Raw genomic sequence first — 26,576 nt, forward strand, 5'->3', positions numbered from 1 at the left:
CATCACAACAAATGGAGGCTTCATCCATCTCCCATCCCCACTGTCTTCATCTCTCCCTCTGATAGAATAGCAGCCTATTTTTAAACCCTGGCACTACATTCTCTTGTGGAAACATGTGGGCTTCCTGACAGGCTGATGCTCAGTGGAGATGCAGGCACACTGAAGGTCCTGCCCACTCTCCCGTCCTTGCTCTCCCGTGAGGGGCGGGGGCTGCTCTGGGAGGAGGGGGCAGCGAAATAGCGAGTATCCAACACTGGCCTCCATGACAGCAAAACCCACTGCTGGCTTCCACCCTCTGCAAAAGGGAAGAGGCTTGGGCAAGGACCAGCGCCATGTACAGATATCGATAGCAACAGCTCAAGCCTGGGAAGAAGAAAAATACACCCCAGATGCCAATCCTAGCATCTTTTAAAGAAAAGAAGTTTAAAAAAAATTAAAATAAAATAAAGAGAAAGAGTTTAAAAGGATCTCCATGTCTCTTTAACATGTATCTAAAATGCTTTAAATGAAAGAGCAAACATTTCATTAAGCATTGGAGACTTTTTTTGGCAAGGTCGCAATGAAGTCAATTTACCAAAAAAAAAAAAGACTTTTCAAGAAAGGAGGTTGTATTATACTTACAATCGCTCCAGCTGCTTCAAATCCTGGAAGGCGCCTCTCTCGATGACGCTGACCTGGTTGTCTTCCAGATGCCTAGAACCAAAGAAACAGCAGCGGTCAAGGACAAGGGGCCTGAAGGGTCTTGGTGCTAGGCTCTGGGCCCAGCAGGCAGGGTCACTCAGCCCTTCCCACAACACTCTGCCCCGCCCCCCACCCCAAGCCAGGATCAGTCTGGTGGGACAAGATAATTCACATGCCAGCTTGGTGTCACGGTAACCAGGGTTTCGCCGCCTGCACACTTCTACCTGACAGATTGGTTTCCATGCCTCTATTTTAAGAATGTTCTCAGCAAATGTCCCCCCAAGCACTGCAGGATGTTGCACAGAAAAAGAAGAGGTAAAAGCTGCTTCTTATAAAAACCACACAGATATTCAGCATCTCTTCCCTTGGAGCTCCCTCCTCTAGGGATATAAAAATACTTCATTAAAGAGGGCCTTCTCTGTGTACTCTGTCTGTGGGTCACCTAGTAGAAAGAGTGACCTTACTGTTGGACAACAGTCTGTGCCAGGAAATCTCCTCACCCAGAGCCTGGCCATTCCCAACGTTGAGGGTGATGGTCACAAAAGCTAGTCCAGCCACAGATTCCGCTGACCTCCAAAGTCCTCCATGCAGATGATTAAAAACCTAAACACTTTGCTTAAGTGCATATCCTAAGAACTGAGTATACAATGAAATATTTGTTTCCCTAACTTACACACACACACACACACACACACACACACACACATACACATACAATGGCAGCTTAAATTGGATTAGCTTTAGGCTAAGGGAAGCAATGAGAGAAGGAAAGCAGTGAGGTTGCCCAGTTTTCATCCAGAACCAATCCTGCTGGCTGAATAAGACTTAGGGAGATGCAACTATGTTTGAAAGATGAGTCTTTGGAAGGAGGAGTTTAGGAAGGGCTGTGGGTGCCCCTGGATTAGGCAGAAGGAGAGGTGCCCCGAGCACCTAAAGGAAAAGCAGAAGGATGGGAGGCAGCTTTAAGGAAGCTTGACCTTCATCTCAAAATGATTCCATCCATGCCAGCCCCACGTCTCCGAGGCATTTCATAACCTCCGTACTTTTGGGGCTTAACACTGGGGTCCTGGTGTTTATTTTTAAGTTCATCTTCCCCAAGATGCCTAAGGACTAAGAGGGTAAGAACTTCTGTTTATTATTATACTCTTCACCCTAACACCGTTGCCTAGTGCAGCAGCCACTTAAAAAAGGCTTTTCAATAATGAAAAACTAAAGATGCCTTGGGGCCACAAAACATATGATTTTCTATCAAGGGAAAAGCTAGTCTAGGGCATATGATGTGTCTGACTCAGACTACCAGTGTGATAAGGGATTTTGTTTGGGTTCAATGACATTTTACATTTTTGATGAGTTTTTTGCAAACAATTAAAAATCAATATCACACACACACAGCCGTATCACAAAAGAAGCTCCTTTTAAAAACCCAGCTCCTGTATTTCCAAATACCAACAAGTGGTGGGAACTGAGTATAGGGTCAGGCAAGGCACAAGAGCCCCTCAGTCTGTCTCAGTCCTCGCCCACTCCAGTTCATACCTTCATGTTGCTCTGGCCCCTCACTATCTTCTCACTTAACAGATGTGGACACCATGAAGCAGGGAGGCTAAGAGACTTGCTCAGGGAGAAATTATTCAGATAAAGTGACACAGTCATCTAGGACAGGCTCTCTAACCCCCAGTTTAGTGTGCTTGTCAAATCTGGTGTGAAACCCCTATCTTGCTTTCTCACCAGCTGATGGTGTGACACTGGGTTATTCAGTCAACCTCTCAGGGACTCTGTTTCCTCACTTGTAAAATTTAAAAAAAAAAAAAAAAATCTCCTAAGTCCTTGTGAGGGTAAAAATGGAATAAGGTGTGTAAATTATCTAGTCCAGGATCTGGAGTACAATCAGAGGCTTAATAAATGTTCTTTTTCCTTCCCTTGTCCTTTCCTCTATCCTGCCATATGGCGAGGAGGGCCTTGGAATGCCAACAGACTCACACTAGCACATCTCACTAAACAGGGAACCAGTTCAATATTAGTGACTGGGGATTTGTTTAGCTGGGTTTTTACTATCAATCAATCCACAGTGCTTGTTGTCATAAGTTCCCAATTATAACAAAGAGCAACACTACAGTGACTGAGTGTGATATTCTTGCTAGGTTTCTGAAGGAGTTTAACTCCAACTGCTGATGAATCTTTTAGTTCTGTACTAATTAATCTAACACTACTAGCTTCTTTCAGAAAGGAGAGCCAAAAAAAGCAAAGACATCTGTATTCGATATCTGCCCCTTTTCTACTTTGCTCAGGCTAGGAGGCTAATTTTTATCACTTTGAGAAGCTTCTTGGACTCTGGTTTCTAGTTGAACCAGCCAATGGAAGGAACCAGAAGAAAATAAGAGGGTGAGATGGAGGGATATCCCGGGATTTATTCCCACCTCCTTCCCTGCCAAGTAACTTCAGCTTGACTCTGTCTCTCTACCTAAGACCACAGATCCTGCCAGGTAGTTCCTACCTTGGTGGGACCACTGAGGCCCAGAGTACTGGTGTAGCTCCTTATTGCTAGCCTCAGGAAACTGCACCACGTCTTCTTGGTTTCCCTTAACTTTGCCCACACCTTTGTAAATAATTCCTTATTTAGCTCTCCTTATTTGTCCTGAGTGAGTGTTATCTCTTTCCTCCTGGAATCCTGGCTGGTAAGGTAACTGGGGTCCCTTTCTAGATCTACTTCCTAGACCTATGAGAGTCTAGCCTAGTACCTGACTTTTAAAGGTGCAGTAAATAATCAACATCTGATCAACGACTGAACAAACAAACGAACGAATGAAGCAGCTGGGAACCTTCCATCCAGACTTGCAGGCTGAGATGCAGTGCAGGAGCTTGGGCTAACGCCATTGCTTTCGCTCTCATTCTACTGACCAGAGGCAGGCAGTCAGGGATCCAGGAAAGGTTGGATGCCCAGAAAGGCTGTCCATGGTTTGAGTCTGTTCTGAGTTAGAGACACACAGACTGTGTTCATTTTCGGCTCTTTTAGCATTGATTTTTTTTAGTTTTAACACTGGATCAGAATCGGAAATCGCCCCATGTGATGATGGCTGGGGAGGAGTTTAACTCTTTTATTAACCCCATTTGGCATAAAGCTGGCTCCCACATTGTGGGCATAGCAGAATTCTTGCAACAGACGACTAGGAAACGAAATGTAATTGATAAAACACCAGAAGAGATCTTTTCCTACTCTCACCCCATGGGAGAAAGAATTGTTATGGGCAATTCTTCTATTTCTCCTTGAATGTACTTTATTTGGGGTAAACTGCCTTGGGATGAGACCAAAGTCCCCCAATCTCCATTTTATCTGCTTTTGCCCATTCACTTGCGCTGTATTAAAAGTTCTGCACGGAAATATGTGGCAAGCTCAAATTATTCAAGACTGTTGAGTCTTTCCTGGCTTCACTATAAATTGTAAATAAGAAACAGATATAGGGAATGTGCCAAGGTGTGATGAAAGCTTTTCAAAAAAGATAGTTGTCTAGGTTACTCCGCTAAAAAGAAGAGATTGAGGGAAAATATGGTTTAAATGTCTGGGTATTTTACTGGTGTGAGAAAGCATTTCAGCTATCCCACCTAACAGATTCTTTCACAGTAATAAAGGGCCACTTGAATGGGATTGTCTTTGAGTTGATAAGGAAGATAATGAAACACAGTATATTAACAGAGTCTGTTAGGGGGGGAGGGGGAGTGTTTTGGTGTTGCTTATCAAAATAAGAAGAATGTGCCAATTAAACTGGAGTCAAAGCAATGTTTTGTAGACCATCCAGAGGATATTAATACAATCTTTTGTGATTATTTTAAACTTTCTATTTGCAGAGAGCAGATATGGAATTTGGAATTTTTATTAGCCTTTTTGATGTAATGGTAAGAAAATCAAAGGGTTTTCTTTTCTGACTTGGGTAGAAAATGAAGCATTAGGTGAAATTTCTGACTTGTATGAAAGGAAATCTCTCACAGATGCAAGGGGGAAAATGGAAACAAAGAGAGAAGTTAAATGTTTGTTTTTTAAGCTGTCAAATGACCTGCAATCAGTTTACTGCCTCTATCACGTCAATAAAAGTTACTCTAAAACGGAGCCCCGGAATTCGCTCAACCCACCCCAGTCTCAATTCTGACGCCCACGCATCTCCTGAAAGCTGCCGGTCATTTGACAAACATGGGACTGCTTAGGGCAAAAGACTCGCCAGAGGGTAGAGGCACAGCCTCCTGCCGCCCGCCCTTTCCTCCTGAGGATGGTGAGAGGAGTATGAACATGCCACAGCTGGAGAATATATCAAGGAGGAAACATCTGGTATCTGGAGGCCCAACATACAGATCCTAGTGTCCCCACACACTGATGTTCAGGGAAACTCAGGTAAGCCACTTACTTGCACGCCAGGGCTGCATTTATAAGACGGGGCGACTACTCCTTCTTGGTTTTCAAAAATTTCTATAATGCAAATGAACAGCAGTTTTCCCTAGAGGTTAGAAAGCACACATTCCGGGTTCTGATTTCTCCTTGCCATGTGAAGCAGGGACAACTTAACCAACTGTGCCTCTGTTTCCTCTGGGCGGACAGGAGTTACTAACCATGTAACACAGAGCTTGGTCTGTGAAAGGTACCATGTATCTGCTGGTTATCCTCACCATTGTTACCACTACCTACTTCTCCATCAGAAAAGCAATGCTATACAAGTAATATTCCACAGGTTGCGGTGAGAATAAACAGACTTTGTGAAAATGTTAAAACCATAGAGCGTTAACTGTGCAACCATGAGAGTTAGGAGGACTTCGGACAATTTGTTATGGATGGAATTATATCCCACCCCCTACATTCATATGCTGATGTCCTAATTCCTAAGCTATCATAATGTGCCCTTATTTAAAGATACTGTCCTCACTGAGGTAATTCAGTTAAAATGGGGTCATTAGGGTGTGCACTAATCCAATACGACTGGTGTCACTTGTGACAAGGGAAAATGTGAACAGAGACAGAGATGGCACAGGAGGAGGACAGTGTGAGAGACTCAGGGAGAAGACAACCATCTAGAAACCAGGGATCCCCCACCAGAAGCTAGAAGAGGGGCTGGATCCGATCCTCCCCCTCAGCCCTCAAAAGGGACCAACCCCATGGACACCCTGATTTTGGATTTCTGACCTTGGAAACTGGGAGATAATACATTTTGTTGTTCAAGCCACCCACTGTGTGGTTCTTTGCCACAGCAGCCCTGCTGAACTAGGGCTTTACTTACTTACACATGAAAAACCTGAGGTCCAAACAGCTATAGTGATGCCCCCCAAATCACTCGGGCAGTTAATTTTGATGTAGGGCCAGAACATGGTACTTCCTATCTCTACAATAAAATTCTTTGTATTACAATGGGCTCTTAGTAAAAAGAAGAAGATGGCTTCAGATACCAAGACTCTGGCTGCTGCTTCTAGTAGGGATTCGCTATCCACGATTACCTGACAAACACCAAGGCAGTGGCCAGATTGCCCGGACGATGTTCCTGGGCTGGAGCCACACCTATGGGGCAAAATCAGCCCCTGAGTAAAGCGGAAAAGAGGCTCCAATTGCCTCTCTTCTGTACCTCTAAATGCCTCACACTTGGCAACGGACAAGCAGTGAGACACATTCTCAACACTCACAGACTTAGGGATGGGTGAAGGTGTTCAATATTTAGCAAGGAAACCTGGTATTTCTTGCTCCCCGGTTGCATCAATACCCAGCTCCAATTTTGCTACCTGTCTCTGTACAGCTGTGCGTCTAGAGCAGGGGCTCTGACCCTGCCTGACTCTCTCTCTCCCTTCTCCTCTCCTCTCCAGTAAGCAACAAGATAAATAACTTTCCTTCTGGTACCCTTTTAACACACAGGCTGGAGAAGGAATTATAATCTCTATGAAGAGTAGCATGATTAGTCAAGCTGGTATTGCTGTCATCCTAGAAGCTGGGGATGTTGATTTATTTGTGCAGAGCCTTCTGTTTTCCCTGTCCCTGACTTCCTCCACTGGTCGAGCCCAGCCCGCAGCATGGAGACACAGAATGAGATACCTGTGAAAACCCGGGTACACGAATGAAGGGTTTTCTGTTACAGAATGGTACGTTCCTGTCACCCAGCGCAGGGGGGTGTGATGTCAGGGCAGCAGAACATTTTCACAAGGCCGAAGAGCTGAAAATGAAAATGCATCAAAGAGCCCTGTGTTACTTACAAGACCCGGAGGTTCTTGAGCCCAGCGAAGTCCATCTTGGTGATCCTGGTAATGTTATTTCTGTCCAGGTCACTGCAATAGAGAGCAAATTTGGGTCAGATTTTTTTTTTTTTTTTTTTGCAGGTTATACTTATGGTCTATTCAACTCAGGCGGGCTTGAAAGAATGCTGCTTGTTAAGCAGAAGGTAATTCCAATGATTAATGTCATCCCCTGAGCACGCCCAACCAACCTTAAGGATACTGTATGGAATAAGCTACCCATTATGTAGGTAGTAGAGCCCTGCTACATTTAGCTGCCTGGCTTCTGTGGCCCCTTCTCTGGGTAACAGCTCTTTCTTTGGAAGTCTCCTCCCCCAACTCTCAGATCAGGTCACGTCACTGAGGCTGACCCCTCTTCCCAGGTCCAGACCGAAGCCAGACTAGGCCTATAAGCATCTTTACTCCCCCTGATCACAGTACTTGTTTCAGGAAAGTATACATGACTCAGATTCCTAACAGCTCTCTCCCCGCTGGGTTTCCAAGCTGTTCATCATTGCCAGAAACCATTTTGCCACTATGAAGAAAGAGTTCTCCAGAGTCAAACAGAGAATGATTCCTGGTGCTGTTCTGTGAGGAGGTGGGCCTACCCAGGCCTGAGTACTTCCTCATTTTGAAATTACTTGAGCCAATCTACCCCCATCTCCCTTATATTTTGTCTTAAAACTATTTGAGTTGAATTTTCTACCACTTGAAACCAAAAGAATCTTGACTGACTTTGGTACCTACTTAGGTATTTGTTTATTTTCCAGCTGGTTTGCAAACTCCCTGAGGACAAAGGTATTATCTCATTTTACTTCCATAGCCCAATCTAGAGAGTATGTGCCTGGCACAGAGTAGAAGGAACTTTGCTGATCTCATACATTAGGTAAAGACAGTTACGTGGATTGCCCCTGCCTCGATTGGTAGGTTTACGCTCCTAAAGACGGTCCCAAAGAGAAGAATTTGCTATGGAAGGACTGAAAGCATTATGGTGGTGTTTGTGTTGGGGAGAAGGGCACCGTGGGTAATGGAAAACCAGGGTTCGATAAAACCAAAGTCAAGAATGAGCCTATGAATAACTGTACATATACTCTGTGTTCACTAACATTGTCTAAGACTAGATGCCAAAAAAAAAAAACCCAAAACCATGAATAATATGTTACAGTGCTTAATAACGATGCTGAATGACTAATTCTTATCTACCATACCTTTCTGAGAAACTTCTCAGGGTTTTGGCCATGTTGGACTTTCAACAAGTCACTTGTCAACTGGCTTTGCTCTTGTCCTGAACATTCAGAAACCAAGGAGGCCATTTTCCCTATGACAGATCCCCATCCACACAGTCACTACTCCTTGGGTTTTTCTAGCCAGGACCCGAAGCTCTCCTCCTGCCATCAAGCCTCAGAGGGACCTGTGAGCTCTGCAGCAGTGTCAAAGAAACAGGGAAACAGTCTTCAGATTCTAGCACTTTATGAAGAGGGCTTATACTCCCGACTTGGAAAATAATACCAAAATAAAAATCAAGTGAGTCCTTGGGGAGCCTCACCTGGGAACCACCTCCCTTCCTCATCCAGTTTTCTGCTGCCTCAAAGAGCACTCAAGTTGTTTCTTGACTAGCCTGCGATGGAGAGAGGCAGTCTATAGCCTTCCCAGACCAAGCTGAGTGCTGGTAAAGGAGGAACAAGAACTACCCAGGGAAAGAAAGAAAGGTCGCCTGTGTGAGAATGAGACAGCAGCGCGAGGCTAGGAACGCATGCGCGCTCATGCTCACCCTGAGTAGTATCCTCAACTCCCGTCTCAATCGGGACTGATGTTTGGGGACACCGAAAACTGCAGATATGACAACGCAACTAAGGGTTTAATTACCAGGACCCAGCGTGGTATCTCAGCAGCTTGTGCTGGTGGCTGTGGCACCAATATTTTCAATTAATATTTATTATGTGAAGGGGCACAAAGCGTGCTGCTGAAACACTGAGGACTTGGCGGTGGGGGTGGGGGGAGGGACCGGTCATGGGGTTGCCCCAGGCACACAGTCCATGTTGGGGAGGCAGAGCTTCAGGGACAAGCAGACCTGAGTTTGAATCCCTGCCCTGCCACCTGCTGAGTGACCTCTGGGCAGTTCACCTCATCTCCGAGGCTCAGCTGCTCCATCTACAAACAGGGTGGTCACCTCAACCTCCAGGACTTTTATAAAAGTCAAACGAGATGACACATACACAGTGTTCACCTGGAGCATGTGTTAGAGACTCAGTCGTGGCAGCTATTGTTACTATCATTAGTCGAACTACATCCTTCTCCCCTGCACCCACCACTTCCGGCCTGAAATTCCAGCGCCTCGAGAGGAGCTGCCTGCACCACCCCAAACCCTGTGCCTACAGATGAATCTTGGGAACTCCAGGACACTATCTTCCTGTAGATGGAAGGGGGGTACATTTTGTGATCAATATGTGGTAAATTGGCACCACAAGCAGGCCCCTCATGCTGCCCCTCCCTCTCACATTTCTAGGACACCTATTTCCAAATCCTCCCCGGGCCCGCCAGCACACACACTGCCCACCTGCCAGGAGGGAGGTCAGAGAGCACGTTTCTGGGCTCTGAGGTGAGACAGGTCAGGGTTCAAATCTCTTCCCTATCCCCTACTCCCAGCTGTGTGAGTTTTAGTATTTTACTTAACTTTTCTGAGCCTCCATGCTTTATGGAAGCCTCTCCTACTTGCAACCTTAGAATGGCGAGGAACATAACACCTTGACTGCAAGCATGCTTGGCTGAAAATGGGTATTAATTAAATGAACACGGAGAACAGGCTATACTACTTCATGTGCCCATCGCTCCCCCAGCTCCCCTTGTTCTAGTCCAGGCTACTCTGGAACTTCAGCCTGATTTCTTAGCCTTCAGCCTTGGCTGTTGAGGGAATCAGAATCAGTATATCTTAGCCTCGCACGAGCTCAGAACCACATGCAAGCATGAACACTAGGTGGGAAGCCACTGCAGTTCTAGCTGTGGGCTAGGGAAGTGGGGTGGTATGAAAACATGCCTACAAGTTGTTTCATTGACAAGCCTGCCATCGAGAGGTAGAGTCTAGGTCCCTTCCCCTTGAAAGTGAGCAGGCCTCATGACCATCTAGACAAGCCTGGGGCAGGAATGATGTTGTGGAATTTCTGAGGCTGGGTTAGAAAAGATAGTAAGCGACTGCCTGGCTCTCTCTTGGAGCACTTGTACAGGAGCCCTGAGCCACCATGTGGGAAGACCAGAGGCCTAGAGCCACCACTGGTACAGCCATGTGAGAGGACCAGAGAGAGGGAGAGACAGAGAGGTGCCAGAGGGGCCCTGGCAGTTCCACTCTGGCTGTTTGGTTGTTTCCAGCCTAGAGGGCAGGCACGGAAGTGCAAACACCTTTGGACTTTGAGGTCTCCAGTCCAAACGCCTTTGAGGTCTCCAGCTCCAGCTATCATCTGGCTATGACTTATGAGAAACTCTGAGCCAGATCGCCCAGCTGAACTACTCTTGAATTCCTGCTCATAGAAACTGTGAGGGAGAATAGTAAAATGAGCACTGTGTCTTAAGCCTTTAAGTCTTGGAGTGTTTCGCTTGGCAACAAAAGGGAGATGGAAGAGAAAGGAAGAGAAAGACACCTTTTGAATGTTTAATTTACCATTGACAATGGAAGTCCCTTCATATGACTCTCAATGGCATGCCCTTTCTATGCTTGCCTAAGATCAAAGATGGCTCACAAGTGCAAAAAACAACCATTCTAGGAATGAAGTGAGAACAGGCTCTTCTCTCAGGAGTAAAGGCTGCATAGTTATGGTTGCCCATCTCTTCAAGTGAGCCTTATGATACCATGAGAATCATCCTGGTGTTATGTTAATAACCGCAGTAGTGGGTACCATACCATTCTCATCATGGTAGAGACTGGCAAATTGTCCACAAAACCATTTCTCCTCTGTCTGGTGAACACAGCGTAACATTTCTCAGTCTCCCTGGCAGGGATGGGCAACCATATGACCAAGTTCTCACTATTAACACAGGCAAAGGCAATAAATACTGCCCTCAGGCCTGACCAGTAACACTTCCTGTCCAATCCTCTGTGCTCTTTTTCTTCCCTCTGTTTGGGCTGAGTTCAGTAAATCCAGTGGAGAACTCTAGAAAGGGCAGCCAGGAAGGGTCTGAGTCCTTGAACGACTGCGTGGAATAGCGACCTTCTCTCCCCTGTCTCTCCAGTTACCTACATAAAACTCAGACACATTCAAGAAATAATTCTTAAAGCCACTGAAACTTTAGGCCTGTTTGTTACAGCGGTCTACACTGACAAATGCAGTATCTTTGAGTCAGGATCTTCCCATCTTTTTTATTTTTTCTTTCTCTTCACAACAGTTCTGAAAGGTGGGTGTTATTATCTTCCTTAAACAGAGAAAAATACTGAAGATACATCTTAATAAGATCTGATGTTTGCTGGGCCCAAACTATGTACACTGTGTTAAAAACTGTATGTTCATTTTTTCTTATCCAGACACCAATCATATGTGGTAGGCACTACTATTATCCCATTTTGCATAATTTCCTTCACCCCAATCCACCTTAGATTTTACTGATAAAGCAAATTGCCATGAAGTCACACAACCATTAAGTGGCAACAGCCGGGATGTGAACTTGAGCTCTCTGAATGGACAAGACATTTTTTTTTTTTTTTAAATCACATCATGCTCCTCATCTACAGCTAGACTCTAAGCATATTCTATTACAACAGGTTAGCTGCTGACTGAGAGAAAAATGAATGAATAAATGAATAAATAGAACAGTACAGAACAGAATTTCCCATCCCATCTTAAAGAAAGCAAAGGGCACTCCTGGTGACTTCAGTGGTTCCCATTTCAGCCAAGGTGGCCCATTTCCTTTTCTGTCTCCTAGTGAGGTCTGGGCCAGTGGGGGTGCTGAGACCCTCTGCAAGCTAGATGAGGTGGGGGTGTTTTCCTGCTGTTTTTGCCCATGTCTGGTTTCTGCCATGTTGCTCATCATCTACCATATTGCCTATATAAATAGGAGTTGCCATGGTAATCCACTGCATTATTTTTCCCCACCCCAATCAGTGAATCATAAACCAATGCTGTGAGCTGCAGCTTTGTGGTATTTTCACATCTGTTTGACACCTTGGGTGGGGTGGGGAGGATGAGGAATTCAGAACAACATTGGAAAAAATGAAACAAAAATATTCTGGGGCCGGCCACTGTCCCTAACTTGGCACACGTATATTCGCATTCTTCTTTTGATTCATTCTGTGGCATTCCAGCAAAATGTTCTTTTTGCTGTGGCACATCTGGGAAGAGGGAGCAGTAAAAACAGTGTAGTGTGGAGAAAAGGGCTTCAATACCAAACCCAAAAGATGTAGATTTCAGTCCCCTCTTCCTTCTTAGCTGGGTGGCTTTGGGAACACTGTTTAAACTTGTTTAACCCCAGTTGTTTGTATTGTTCTTGAGAGTTTTATAAAATATGACCAAGAACACCAGCTATACAGGTTGACCATAAGGCTCAAGAGATAAACTATGTGAGGAACTATTCTTAAATAGCAAAATAGTAATCAGAGTAGTTAGTTTTTTCACTCACAGCCAACAACTTGCAGGAAGAGGATGCAGAGGTGGAACTTAGGACTGGTGTCCAAAAAAAAAAAAAAAAAAAGATGTTTCCTATGATGGTACATGTTTTTTGAATCATCAAAAAAGAGGATTCTCTAACTACAGAGTTAGAGAATACATCATCAATTCGAATCAGACTTTAAGACCACCTGCCCCATACAGCAAGTATCTACAGAGTTCAGGAAAGATGGTATCTCTGTCTAAGGTAAATTTGGAAGGGTTGTCTTGCAATGAAGTAATTCCCTATTACAGGGGTATATAAGCAGAGGTCAGTAGTTAACTCGTGCCAGATTGGATGTACTTGTGATAGGTAGGAAGCTGGGTGACATGACCTATAAGTCTTAATAATTTTAAGATCTAGAATTCTTGTATTTTGGGGGCCCAGAACCACGTGGGCTTAAAAATATGGCCTGGTCCTTGCCCTTAGTGTAGAATCTAGTTGAGCAGATGGACTGAGACTCATGAATTACTTAAAGAACAATGTAAGAATATACAAAATAAGATGTTGAGAGATGTGGTCTAGATTCCATAGCGAGTGAGCAATCAGAGATTTGAGATAGCTGTGAAAACAGGAGCTCAGAAGACCTGGAGCTGATGAGAAGGAAGTACATTGTGATGCGGTGGTGACAGCAAGGGCTCTGATGGGGATTACAGAGAAGTAAAGGGTCTGAGGACAAGGACAGAGAACTTCTGAAAAGAGATGGTGTGATGCATTCATGTTCAAAATCTCAAAGCCTAATCTGGGGAATTCTGCTTAAGAAAGTGGTAGGAGGGGTCAGAATTAAGATATCTTGTGGTCCAGCCTGACCCCTTATTTACGGCCAGGAAAGAAGTTCCAATCAAGTCAGAACAAATTAGTCAAGAGGCTTTGGTCTCCACTTCAGTTATTCGCTCTTTACCCCACAAGGCTAACCTGACGGGACCACATCACAAGGTTGGCTGCTGTGCCCTCCTGCTTCACTTTGAGTTGAGCAGGAGGTGGGGGAAGAAAACAGAGTGACAAGAGTGTATTTATTCTTCTGGTTCCCTCCCTGAGAGGTTACTCAGGTTAGCTAACATCTCCACCAAAGATGATGACTCCTCTTCACAGTTGACCATTTCCTGGTTCCAGAACAGTTGCTTTCTCTAATCTCTTCTGGCTCAGAACATCTCTATTGCTTCTAGTCCTGGTTCTCTGAACCACACCCAACTACTAAAATAGTCCCCTTGTACATCAATCTTCTTTACATAATCCTAACTTGAGTTTTTCTCCCTATTTTCATTTTCTGACTGATACATCATTCATGTCATTCATTCAGTAAATTGTCTTAACCACTAAGTTTCAGGCACTATACTAGATGCTGCGACACAGGTGGAAATAAGACTGGCATGGTCTCCGACATTGAGCAAGTATAATGAGGAAGAAATAAAGGGTCAACTCCCACAGACTGTGCTAAACAGTCTACACGAAGTGCCAAACTTTTTCTGCAAAGGACCAGACAGTGAATAATTTAGGTTTTGCCAGTCACATTTTTTATCACAACTATTCAACTCAGCTCTGTAGCATAGACAATACATAAACTAATGGGTATGGCTGTGCTCCAATAAAACTTTATTTGCAAAACGGGCTGAAGGCCAGATTTGGTCTGGGAGCTACAGTTTACAGACTCCTGTTCTATATTGTGCCAGAGCTATACACAAAAGCTTACAGGAGAGGATACCAAGTTTAAAGGGTCAGAAGAAGCTTCCAGGAAAAGGTAATGTTTTAATCGAGACTTGAAGAATGAGTTGGCCACAGCTAGGATGGTTGGCATGGGAATACATGAGAGAGAGGAAAAGGATTCTAGGGAAAAGCAGCAGCATGTGTAAAAGCCCAGCATCACTGCTTTAGGATAACTGCAAGATTTATTTGGCTGTTAAAGCATGTTACAGGGGAAAGCAGGACAGGACACTCCTTTCCATCTTTCCTTTCTCCCTTCTTCTCTCCCTTCCTTCTTTCCTTCCATCCTCCCTTTTTCTCTTGCTCTCTTCATCCTTCCTATATTCCTACAATAGGCCTTTACTATATACTTACTCTGGACCTAGGTATTGTGTTTATGGCTAGGGTTAGCACGTTGAACAACAAAAATTGTTCCTTTCAGGGAAGTTTTATTCTCTTGCTGAGCATGGCAGATAGACACTAGGGTGACTTACATGATCCCTATCTCCTGGTATTAGCACCCTTGAGTAATCCCTTCTCCTTAAGCAAGGCAGGACCTACTGACTTGGTTTTCATTAATATAATATGACAAATATGACAGGATGGCACTTCTGTGATTATGTTATATACAACTTTAGTTCCCATCCTGCTGGGACACCCTTCCCTTGTTACCTATGAAGAACAAGCGACCATATTAGGATCACGAGGCAAGGCACTGAGGGCAGCCCCCACAAACAACCAACAAGGAACGGAAAACAACCACCAAGAGCCTCAAGACTTCAATCTAACAGACTGCAATTTTGCCAATAACCTCAAGAGCTCAGAAGTGCATCCATCCCAGCTGAGCCTTCAGATGAGACCATATCCCACCTCCCACCCCCCCATGAACAGCTGTGTGAGACCTTGAAGCAGAGGCCCCTAGCTAACTGGAGAATTGTTTTAAGCCAAGTTTATGGTAAGACTGTTACACACCAACAGGAAACTAAGACAGGGGGACAGAGGTAATCACAGATTAACAAAAGAATTACAGACTACAAAGAAACAACTAGAAAATCATTTCAGGGTGAGGTGAGGAGAATGAAAGTGGGCATGGGAGGAGGTTGGGCCATTAGGTTGGGTGGTCAGGAGAGACCTTTGGTCTGAGCCTTGAAGGGAAAGAAGGAACCAGACAAGTGGAGAGGCTGAAGGGAGACATTTCTAAGTACAGAAGAGAATCACAAAGGCCCTGAGGAGAGAAAGCATTTACAGGGTCTAAGAAACAGAAAGGTCAGGTGACTGGAGTAGAATAATACCAAACAGGATCACAGAGGCAGGTGGCAGCCAGACTGTGGAGCACCCAGGGGCAGCTCTCATGCCTTCAGCACTTGGAACCACAGAAGGGGTCAAGCAGAAAAATAAATGGTTTAAGCCCTCCACTTCTTCCCCCTGACATTAAACCTGTCCCTTACAACCAGACACATTTCCCCAAGATGCCAGTGCTTTTCACAGTGCAATAGCACTGCAGCTGGGTGGGTCTCACAACTGGACTTAGCCTGCCTTATTGAATTCTTCCTTCTTTCAGTCCAAAGACCTTTACTGAGCACCTTCCTGATTTGGGACTCTGCAAGACACTCCATTGACATTTATGTTCCTGCTACTTGCTGGCCTCTGAAGCCCTCAACATCTTTTCTCCAACCAAACCCTACCCTATGTTGTGGTTTGAATTATGTCTCCCCAAAAGATATGTTGAAATCCTAACTGCCAGTACCTGTAAGAGCGACCTTATCTGGACGTAGCATCTTTGCAGATGGAATTAGTTTCAAATGAGGCCATTAGTGTGGCCCTAATCCAGTATGACTAGAGTTCTCATTAGACAACAAGATAGAGACACAAGGAGAATGCCAGGGGACACCAGAAGCAGACACTGGATTGAGGCAGCTGCAAATCAATGAATGCCAAGGATCAGCAGCCACTACCAGAAGCTAGGGAGAGGCAAGGAAGGATTCCCCTCCACTACAGATTTCAGAGTGAGCATGGCCATATTGACTTCTTGATTTCAGACTTCTGGGCCCAGGAAGTGTGACAGAATGCATCTCTGTTGATTTAAGTCACCCAGTCTGTGGTACTTTGTTTCAGCTGCCTCACGAAACATACGGCCTCTCTTCAGGCTTGGTGAAGCACCCCCCACCCCACCCCCACCAAGCCTCCTCTCTGCAGCTTTCCCAGCCTCTCCACCCTGCACTGATCTCTCCTTTCTCTGAACTTCTGAACTTCTGCATCATTTAGCCTCTGCACAATCCATTCTGGCCTTTCATCACATTTCCTCCCACCTCGTGTGTGCTGCCTGTTTCCTGTGTGTTTGCCTCGTCTCCCAAAGGAGTGTGAAGCTCTGTGGGAGCCAAAACCACAGATCATACTCCCCTCACTTCCTCCCAGACACCTTGGATGAAGTGAGGTCCCTTGGAGACACTTAGAGAAATGTACACTAGTATTCTCTGGATGCTGGGGCAAAGAGTTTTTGTTGTATGTGTGTGTGTGTTTATTTAATTTTATTTTTTCAGCATTCTAAGATTCATTGTTTATGCACCACACTCAGTGCTCCATGCAATACGTGCCCTCCTTAATACCCACCACCAGGCTCACCCATCCGCCCACCTCCCACCCCTCCAAAACCCTCAGTTTATTTCTCAGAGTCCATAGTCTCTCATGGTTCGTCTCCCCCTCCGATTTTCCCCAATTCACTTTTCCTTTTCTTCTCCTAAAGCCCTCCATGTTACTCCTTTTTTGTTTTTTTCTTAAATATTTTACATTTTGCTTCTTAGCAATGTTTTCCACAGTAAATATGTATTACTCATGCACTCTCCCCTCTCCCTGCCAAAATGTTGAAAAGAAGTGGCCCAGCTGAAATTGGACTCTTCTCATGGCCAAAGTGACCAGCAGAGCTAAAGCCATTTAAGACCTGGAAGTCTGGCCAAAAGAAAAAGCTCTTTGATAGGCTCAAGGACAATTCTTAGAAGCTGCTCAGATGGCCCTACCCATATGGATGTCTTTCTTCTCTTTGCTTTCTCTCCCCAGTCATCCACTCATCTTCCCTGATGGAAGAGAGAAAGCAATACATGTTCAAGAATCACCAAATCACCATCCCAGTAGGTCAGGTGCAGCCACATTTCACTGTGGATCCCCCCCCCCCCCCATAGAGCTTCCATCTCATGTCTTACCGTACAACGGAGACATTACTGAATTATTCTCTGACTTTTTCACTTCATCCTCATCAGTTACATAACCACATACAAGTTTAAAAACACATACACGCATTCGGGAGAGAAATGACTGAATTTGATTTAAAAAACTGGCTTCACACTACCTCAGTTGTTTGGGAACTAAGCCTCCCTGGGCTAAATTTCTGGCTTGGCAACACTCTCGCATATATAATTTTACACCTGCAAAAGTTTGCAGCCAGTGCTTTGCAGACAGCTACCTGCAGGGAAGAGAACAGCCAGACAGAGGGGCAACCTGGATGGCTGGATGTGGGGGTGGTGAGGGCTCTGCAAGGAGGAGGGGCGAGTGTGGGTCCCCACTCTTCTTCTCCCTGCTGCAGGAGGGCTCCCTGCTGGCCCCTGTCTCGCTCTATTCAGTCTCATGCTCCAGCATGAAGGGCACACAGGGGACATAGCTAGCTCTTTGCTGGAGGCAGTAGAGTAGAACTTGCAAACTCATAGCCCATGGGCCAATTCTGGCCTGCAGACATGTTTAGTCTGGTTTTCAGTATGATTTTAGCATTTATAAACTAATTGCCAATTTGGAAGCATTTCACATACAAATCTGGAATTCTAGATTATCTCTAAAAAATCAGATGATCTGACCCCCTGGGCTTTCATGGCCACTGGAAACTGGAGCTGAGAGGCAACGGTCCATTCTGGACAAGGTATAGACTTTGCTATTCATTAGTCCCATTCATCTGCTTCCCTCACTTATGCCACCTGCATGGCCCTCACAGGCATTGGAGTTTGAGATCTCTGCTCTGGAGCATAATGCTTAAGAAAGCAGGTGCTAAAATCAGACGGTCTGGGCTCAATTTTTTTCAGACAGCGTTAATGGTTTTAGGCAAATTCCTTAACTCATCCCTAAGCTTCTGTTTTCTCACCTGTAAAATGGGTATAATAACAGTGCCTATTTCCTAGGATGTTATGAGGGGTAAAAGAGATGATAAGGTGATTTAGCATAGGGTTGGTCAGGTAGTAAATACTCAACGGGTAATCATTACCATCAATTTGTTGACTATTATTCATACAAAATGTGACCACAGAAAGATGCAGAATAGGTTAATGGGACCTCAGTGTTTAACAAGTGTTTAACAAAACTTGAAGGAGCATAAAGTCTAATCCATAGTTCTTTTCCCCATATCCTCCTAGTCTATTCAACCACGTCCTTCAATCCCTCCCTTCATGACAACCCCCAGACTAGTCTAGTCCCAAGTCTCACAAAACAAAAAAATAAAATAAACAAATCATTCCAAATTCTTCCTATGATGACTTAAGGCAACTTATTTCTTCCTGAGCAATAACCTCTAGGTAACAACCTAGAAGGGTTCAGTCTACATGTCTACTTTATCATGCCCAGAAATCTCATACCTTTCCAAATTCTTCCCAGAATGCCCATTCTTAAAATACTCCTCCACCCTATATATGAGAGCACCTAAAAAAAAAAAAAAAAAAAAAAAATTGGCTCCACAAATCCCTGGGAATTAGGAGACCAAAATCAAAAGAGATTGGGATCAGCCTTTGAAAATGGGTCAAGAAACGTTGGGCACATGATATGGCAGGAACAATGCTATGAGTTCACCAAACCATTTCATTTCCCTCTTAGGTAAACAGCAAGATTAAATTTCCTGTCATCCCTTGTATCTAGGTGGTATCATATGATTGATTTCTGATTAAAGAAATGTAGATGGAAGTGATATAAGCCATTTCCAGGAAAGACCATAAAACATCCTTCACATTATACTCTTTTCCCTTGTCTTCCTCAAGATGTGTAGACCATGTGTCAAAAATGGTGGAGTCCTATGATGGAAGGAAACCGGGTTCCTGAGAGACCATATGAAATAGCCCACTACCCAGACCAACTGCACTGGACTCTGGTATAAGGAAGTAAGATAATTTTGTTGTTTTGCTTCTGCTACATCCGGATTTACTTGTTTCTGTGGCATAGCCTTATCCGTGCTGACTGATACACATGATAGTCTGGCGGAGTGGGAAAGAAAGCCTCAAAGATAAACATCCATGATTTTTCCTCTGTGCTCTGTTTCTAACCATAGCATGATCTTGGAGAAGCTACCCATCCACAATGTTTAAAAGGAGTAAAATAAACTGATCGATTCCCATAAATTCAGAATCTCACTAACTCTGAACTCTTACCCACGAAAATTCTCACAGGCTTTGAACTCCATTAACATACTACCTTAAATTACATTTTTAAGAAGGCCACCTAAGTTCTAGTCAACAGAGGTAGAAAAGCTGCAGCCAGCCCACATTACAGTCTAAATAAATATCTGTGGAGTGAGTAATTATTATGCAAGAGCCAACGTGTGTTGGGTGTTTACCATGTGCCAAGCACTATTCTAAGTACTTCACATTCGGTGTCTCTTATAATCCTTACAACCAGCCTGCAAGGTTGCTGCTATTATTGGTCCCATTTTATGAATGAACAATAAAGGCACAGGGAGATTAGGACCCTTACCTTATCTATGATCACAAGCTTATATGTACACCAAGGGCATTTATATCTAGACAGTCAGATGTCAGAGCCTGAGAACTCAGCAATCAACTTGCAAGAAATAGAGTCCTGAAGGATGAAAGGCAAACTGAAATGACCTGTTTAGACAATTTCCTTAACATACCCCAAATATTAGCTAAACCAATAAACTCTGCTTGGGAGTTGCAGCCATATACGTTTGAATCCCCAGGGTCCAGCACAATGTCTGGCACATAAAAAGCACAAATAAACATTTGTTGAATGACTGAAGGTTCCGAACCTAGTTCTTTATCAACACTTTTAACTGAGTTTCATTTGCCTTTCATTGACAGTGCCTTGAAATCCAAAGTATTTCATTTGTACCAATAAAACGGAGAAACTGGAGTGATCATATAATTTCTCATCCGAACCTCAATGTTTCTGTGAGTCCAAGGGAATGGCATTAATGATTATATCAGGGAAAGAGGCAGAAGTTGGGACTGTTCTGAGCCAGTCAGCACAAATGGCCATCCTTGCTAGAGTCACAATAGCCTACCACAAGGTAAGTGACAAAGGGAGTACTCACAAGGGGTCCTGACTGTCCACCGTGTCTTTGTTCTTTAAAGACTGCCCCTTCCTGTCCACTTCAAAGCTTACAATATTTGCAGGACAAGTTGTGGTTAAGTGTCATTCTCTGAATGGGTCATGTCCCATCTCCAAACCTGACAGCCACAGAGCACACGTACTATTCACTTTTAATTTAGGCGCAGCAATCGACTTAAGAAAACAGGAAGGAGCAGCCCAAGGAATGCAACGATTGCTGCAGATATAAACACGGATCACATTGGAACAGACGACATACTTTATATAAACACTAATAAAGTGAGTTCAGGCTGAGCTGTGACTTTAAAGGAAATTCTTCCCCATAAACATGTCCTGCCATGCCCTAATAACTCTTTAATTTGATGCACATTTGGGAAGGATGATGCGAAGTAATCACAGAATAATGTTAAGGTCTGTTGCGAAGGAGGAGGGGGTGGAATGTGATGCAACTTGGAGCTAACACCATCCACCAGAGAGTTGGCTCCATTGCTCATTTTACACATGGAGGGAATTTGCTGAGTGACATGCAGGAAATCAGAGACAGGTCTTTGCAGGTTCAGCACAAGAAAATTCTGGGTGTCATCTGATGGTACCATAGAAGACTCCTGGCCATTCCATTTCTGGCCTGATTTCTCTTGCTGGACACAGCACAAGTGGATTTCACTTGTATATAGGCTCCCTACTTCCTAGAGCAAGGCTCTTCAAATCTCAACCAAACTATAAGTTCCTTGAGAGCAGAGAACATGTCATACATATCTGGACATCCCCTGTGGGGCTGATGGGGCCCTGTACCCCTGCAAGGAAGCAGAATGGCGCAGAGTTGATGACAACCAGACCAGGAGCTACAGCCTCAGGGCTCACGACACAGCTCCATTAAGTAAGTGGGCAAGTCCCTGCTCATCTGCAGAGGGGGTTCATAGCACCAACTGAACTGTAGAGGGCTTTGGAGATGATGAAATATTCACGAGAAGGGCTTCATAAATTAAGAGAGAGTTGTACAAATGTAGAAAATTATAACTGCTGGAAAGCATGATACTAATTAATAATAATAATCATAGTTTGACATGTAATGAGTTCTCACTACGCGGCAGGCATTGTTCATCTCCTTTAAGTGCTCACAGCAATTCTAAGAGTAGGTACTATTATTATCCCCATTTTACAGAAAACCGAGCTCCCTAGAGGTTAAGTAACTTTCCCCAGTTCACACTTCTAAGTATTACCCACAAGGTAATGATTCTGGAGGGTAGGCTAGACTGTCAGGGCTCCCTGTTCTCTGCTCCTCTATGTCCCAGGGAACAGAAGGATTTAAAGGAATGGACTCTGTCTACTTTATCATGAACAAACAGAGGGCAAGGGTTGTGTGGGACTTCCCTCCACATGCCAGGATCCAGCAAAGAAGGAGAAATTAAGGTTTTTGGGTCAAATGACTGTAGCTCCTCCCTGACCCAGACACTCTTACTTCTGTGTCAACTCTTGGAGTCCATGCCCAACAGCATCATCACGCTTCTCTCCCTTCAGCAAGGCAATAGACCTCAGCCTTATGCCCTGGCTGCCTCCAAGTGTAGTGCAAAGAGCTCATCTATCCGGGCAGATCCCCCACATCCACTAGGCTAATTTCAAGCACCACGTCTTTGCTCAGGCAAGTCTCCCATTTGTAATGCCCTCTCCCACAGACCAAAATGAATGCATCTATCAGGAAGCTTGGCTGAAGGATAGGGACCTTTTTCAATAGTGTGCTAAAGAAGTAGAGCTGGAAAGAAAGAGGGTGTCTTTACATTAAGCCACTGAGACAGCGATGGACTCAACAACCCCATTCAGGCAGGAGCCACTCTCCCCCATCTGGCACTGATAAAATGCCTAGGGACAAGAACTAGGTTGAGAGAGAGAAAGGCTCATCCGATCCTCCAACCATCCTGCAAGTCCAGACCCAAAGAGGCAAATATCTCTTTCATCATTCATGAAACCATATCTTGCTTATTATGACAATCTAAAAAACTTCTCTGATTATTCCTTTGAGAATCCAATTTGTTTCCTTTGTAAAGAGGAAACAATTCTCTTCTCAGTTTGGGAGGTGGGGACATTCCATTTATCTTCAGGGGGAAATCTGTTTCCTATTAGGAATCACATTCTGTAGGTCTATTTGCAAAGAATAAATCTCTACACTTCATGTAGAAAAAAAAAAATTCTCTTTTCACTGTTCTACAAAAATCCCTGAAGGGAGGCTCCTGCCCTCTTCTAGCAATTGTGGCAAAAACTAGATTTCCAATCCTTGCTTTGAGAAAAGGAAACCCTGTACTCATTCTCTGAAATGAGAATGTACTCATTTTCTCTGAAAATCAGCAGTATCCCAGAATCATCTAGGATACCTGAGACAGAGCCTCAGTAAACCATGCAGGAATTCATTCAATCAGCACTTACTGATGGAGACTGAGGGTCAGAATCAAGAGAGATCCTGGGAAGGCACAGATTTAAAACAAATACCCAACCTTCCAGATCTCTGTGCTCTAGAACAGAGGTCAGCAAGCTATGGCCCACAGACCAAATCGAGCCCACTGCCTGTTTTAAAATGGCCCATGAGCTAAGAATGGTTTTTATATTTTTAAAGGGTTGAAAAATCAAAAGAAGAATAATATTTCATGACACATAAAAATATATGAAATTCAAATTTCAGTATCCATAAATACAGTTTTTCTGGAACACAGCCATAGTCATCCATTTATAGATTGTCTATAGCTGCTTTCGTGCTACACGGGCAGAGCTGAGTAGTTGCTACTGAGACTGTACAGTCCCTAGGGCCTAAATACATACTATGTGCTCCTTTACAGAGCGTGTTTGCTGACCCCTGATTCAGGAACTTACGAAGCCCAGTAAGGTTCGAAAATAAGGAAATGTCAATGTTATTGTCTCCCCAAAATTCTTATGTTGAAGCCTTAATCTCTAGCACAATGATATTTGGAGGTGATGTCTTGGAAAGTAATTATGATTAAATGTGATCATGAGGGTAGTGCCCCATGATGAGAAGAATGCCCTGTGAGAAGAGGAAGAGACATCACAGCATCTCTTCTACATGTGAGGACACAGAGAGAAGACAGCTATCTGCAAACCAGAAGGCACCTTTCATTAGAACTCAACCACGTTGGCACCTTGACCTCAGATTTCCAGCTTCCATGACTATGAGAAATAAATGTCTATGGTTAAAGCCACAGGCTATTTTGTTATAGCATCCTGAGCCAAAACAGGCCACACTACAATAACGAGAAGAATAAAAACCACAATATTACCATGGAGGGTGATACACAATGGTTAAGTATGGGTACCAGGGTCGGACAGAAGGCTCATCTACACATGGCTTACTTAGCATCATGATGCAGGAAGCTATTTAAATTCTCTCTGCCTCCACTTCCTTATCTATAAAATGGAGATAATCACAGTGTCTTCCTCCTTGGGTTGAGAATTAGTGTAGTTTTTTAATATCAAGAGGACAGGGTAATGTCTAGCCCATAAATACTCAACATCTCTTTGCTCTTACTACTACCAGTACTGGTGCTTGCATAACTCCAGGGGACGTTGTTCAAGAGTATACAGTGAGAATGTCACCCATGAAGTATACAACATGCATAGTGACCCAGGAGTTCAGCAGCATGGTGGCTCTCATCATAGCTAATATTACGACAATGCCTGCACAGAGTTTTGAGGAAAGAGAGGGAGCAGATACACCATTCAGATGGAGTAAGTAGCTGTCATGTATTTTTGTTGCCATGTAATTCACTCTCCCACTGTGAAAAGAGATTCAAGAAGATAATATTAAATGAGCTGTGGGGGACTCCAGACCAGACCCCCAACCTCTAAGCCTGTCTTTCTCTCAGCCCCTAGCCCCCACTCAGTCATCCTGGGGTGGCTCTCCTATGCCCATTCCTGCGATTACACCTTGCTCCTTGCCCCCCCACCCCCACTCTCAGGCTGTGGGCTATTTTAAGCCCAAATTAAAGACTCCTCTTTCCTGAATGGTTGCAATTTCAGCCTGTGGTTTGTTCACTCTGACGTGGCTTGGGGCCATGGTGTTGGCTGTGTGGGGCACTGAAAAGGGGTAAATTGTTTTAGGAAGGAGGCAAGGGGCCTTACAGAAACCGTTTCACTGCAGCATACTCACTGTGGAAAATACAAGCACATGGGTGAACAAATAAAATGAAAACAGCAGTGGGAGTGTCCCATATATCTGGAGAATAATGTTAAAAATAGCATCACGTCAGAAGCAAATAAGCACTGGAAGCTATGTAGTGCTTCAAACCCCAGAGAAAAGGACTTCCCCCTCCAAGTTCATAAGCCCAAGTCTATGTTTCTTCATAAGCCATTCGAAGGGAGGACATCTGAGGCCCTGATACAGGTTTCTTGATCTACAGAAACCTTGCCATTGACCCTAACACTGCAGGGTAGAGGTCAGGAAACTGAGGCCACAAGCAAAGCCTCCAGCTCTTCCCCAGGGAGATCTGAATCCACAGTCCAGTGATGGGCCAGTGAGCACAGTGCTGAAGAAAGCAGGCAGGTTAAGGAGAGGCAGACCAGAAGGAAACCGGGTGGGAACAGGGCAGAAGCACCAAGCTCTCCTAAGTCTAAGTTGGAGGAAACATGGACCAGAGTACTCAGGATCCCATTCTGTTCCTTCCTCTGTCCCTTGCTTCTCATGCTCCTAGAAGGACAGAACAGGAGAGATCAGCCTTCAAATCACACCTGGAGGGCAGAGTCACTACAATCTCTTCCCTATCACATCTGCAGCCTGATGAGCTACCTCCACACTGACCCACCAAACCAGGTGAATTTCCAGTTGGGCCAGTGGCATTCTGGAAGCTTGCTCAGGGGCTCAGTCAAGGTGGGCTCCCTAAGCAGCAAGTGCAGATGGAGCTTGGCTCCGGAAAAGAACACCTCCAGGATCACGAGTTCATTCTGGAATTTGGGTTTCTAGAACCTCACATAGACGTGAGGGAGCTGCGGTCCTTTAGCTGAGTGCTCTCCCATCCTAAGTAGTTAGAAGTGGGTGTCGTGTCACGTGGGTTCCTCGCCAGTGAACTTCACTCTACAGACCCTGTTATGTTTGCTTGGCAAAGAGGGATTTTAAATGGTGACTTTTTGCTGGACGTGTGGTCCCCAGTTCACTGATGGCCCCCATCAGCCCTCATCACTCCCTATATCTTCAGGGGCAGCCCAATTCACCCATTTATATCACCTGTCTGACTCAGGTAGGTGATTGGATGTGATCCTAGACTTTATCACAATTAAATGCTTTCCCACTAGTGTAACCAAGTCTTATGAACCAGCCCTTGCTCCAGTGGCTAGCACAGTGCCTTACCCAGTGCAACTGCTCAAACAACAAGTAGGCAATTTGAATGTACTAAGGTGATCATGTCTCTTATGCACAGCTCCTGAGACCACATGAGGAGAGAGAAGAGAAGGGACAGGAATAAGGAATTGCTCACCCAACCATCTCTCTGGGATACTTGATGTTACAGGTCTACTGGACCACACCCCAAATGCCTGGGAGAAATGGGTGGAGATGGCTCTAGGGGAGCCAAGTCTCGGCTTCAATAAAATTGAGAACAGCTGGTACTTCTGAATGCTCTGGTCCCGGGGGGCCTGGGCTGAGTGCACACTGGTAACCACCAGCCCTTTCCCCTTTTTCTTCTTGTCATGCTTAATTACACCAGGATTGTGCTGAGTCAAGCAACCCGCTAGACTGGGGGCCCAGGCATGACCTTTCCCATTGCTCTCAGCCAGTTCGTAGGTCTCAAGTAGCCGTGTGCATTTCCAGCAAGAAACCCAAGAATAAATGTAGCCCTGATGTGCATGCTGCCAAACACTAAGCCCCACACCTCAGCCCCTGGGAGGACGGCCCCTTCTGAACTGAGGGTGAACAAAAGGGCCTTGCAAAAGCCACACCACCTGCATTCAGCCTTGAAACTGAGCCACCTCAGCCATGGAAAGTGGCAAGCAGCGGTCAGCTGAAGGCAGCCACAGGAGAAAGAGGCAGGCCTGCTCAACACTCTCAGGTA

At 44.7% G+C, this 26,576-nt stretch overlaps 1 protein-coding gene across 2 annotated transcripts in view; it reads right to left on the reverse strand.

The window, feature by feature from the left end:
• SLIT3 (slit guidance ligand 3) overlaps positions 1–26,576 on the reverse strand; it is a 589,038-nt gene that overhangs the window by 536,609 nt on the left and 25,853 nt on the right. For both annotated transcript variants that reach the window (XM_059417324.1, XM_059417323.1), the window contains exons 2-3: positions 6,895–6,966; positions 622–693 (exon numbers count right to left, since the gene is read on the reverse strand). In XM_059417324.1, the coding sequence (XP_059273307.1) occupies positions 622–693; positions 6,895–6,966 (144 nt within the window). The remainder of the gene's footprint in view (positions 1–621; positions 694–6,894; positions 6,967–26,576) is intronic.

Source organism: Mustela nigripes, chromosome 12, assembly GCF_022355385.1.
Source record: "Mustela nigripes isolate SB6536 chromosome 12, MUSNIG.SB6536, whole genome shotgun sequence".
In the NCBI taxonomy this organism is placed as follows: domain Eukaryota; kingdom Metazoa; phylum Chordata; class Mammalia; order Carnivora; family Mustelidae; genus Mustela; species Mustela nigripes.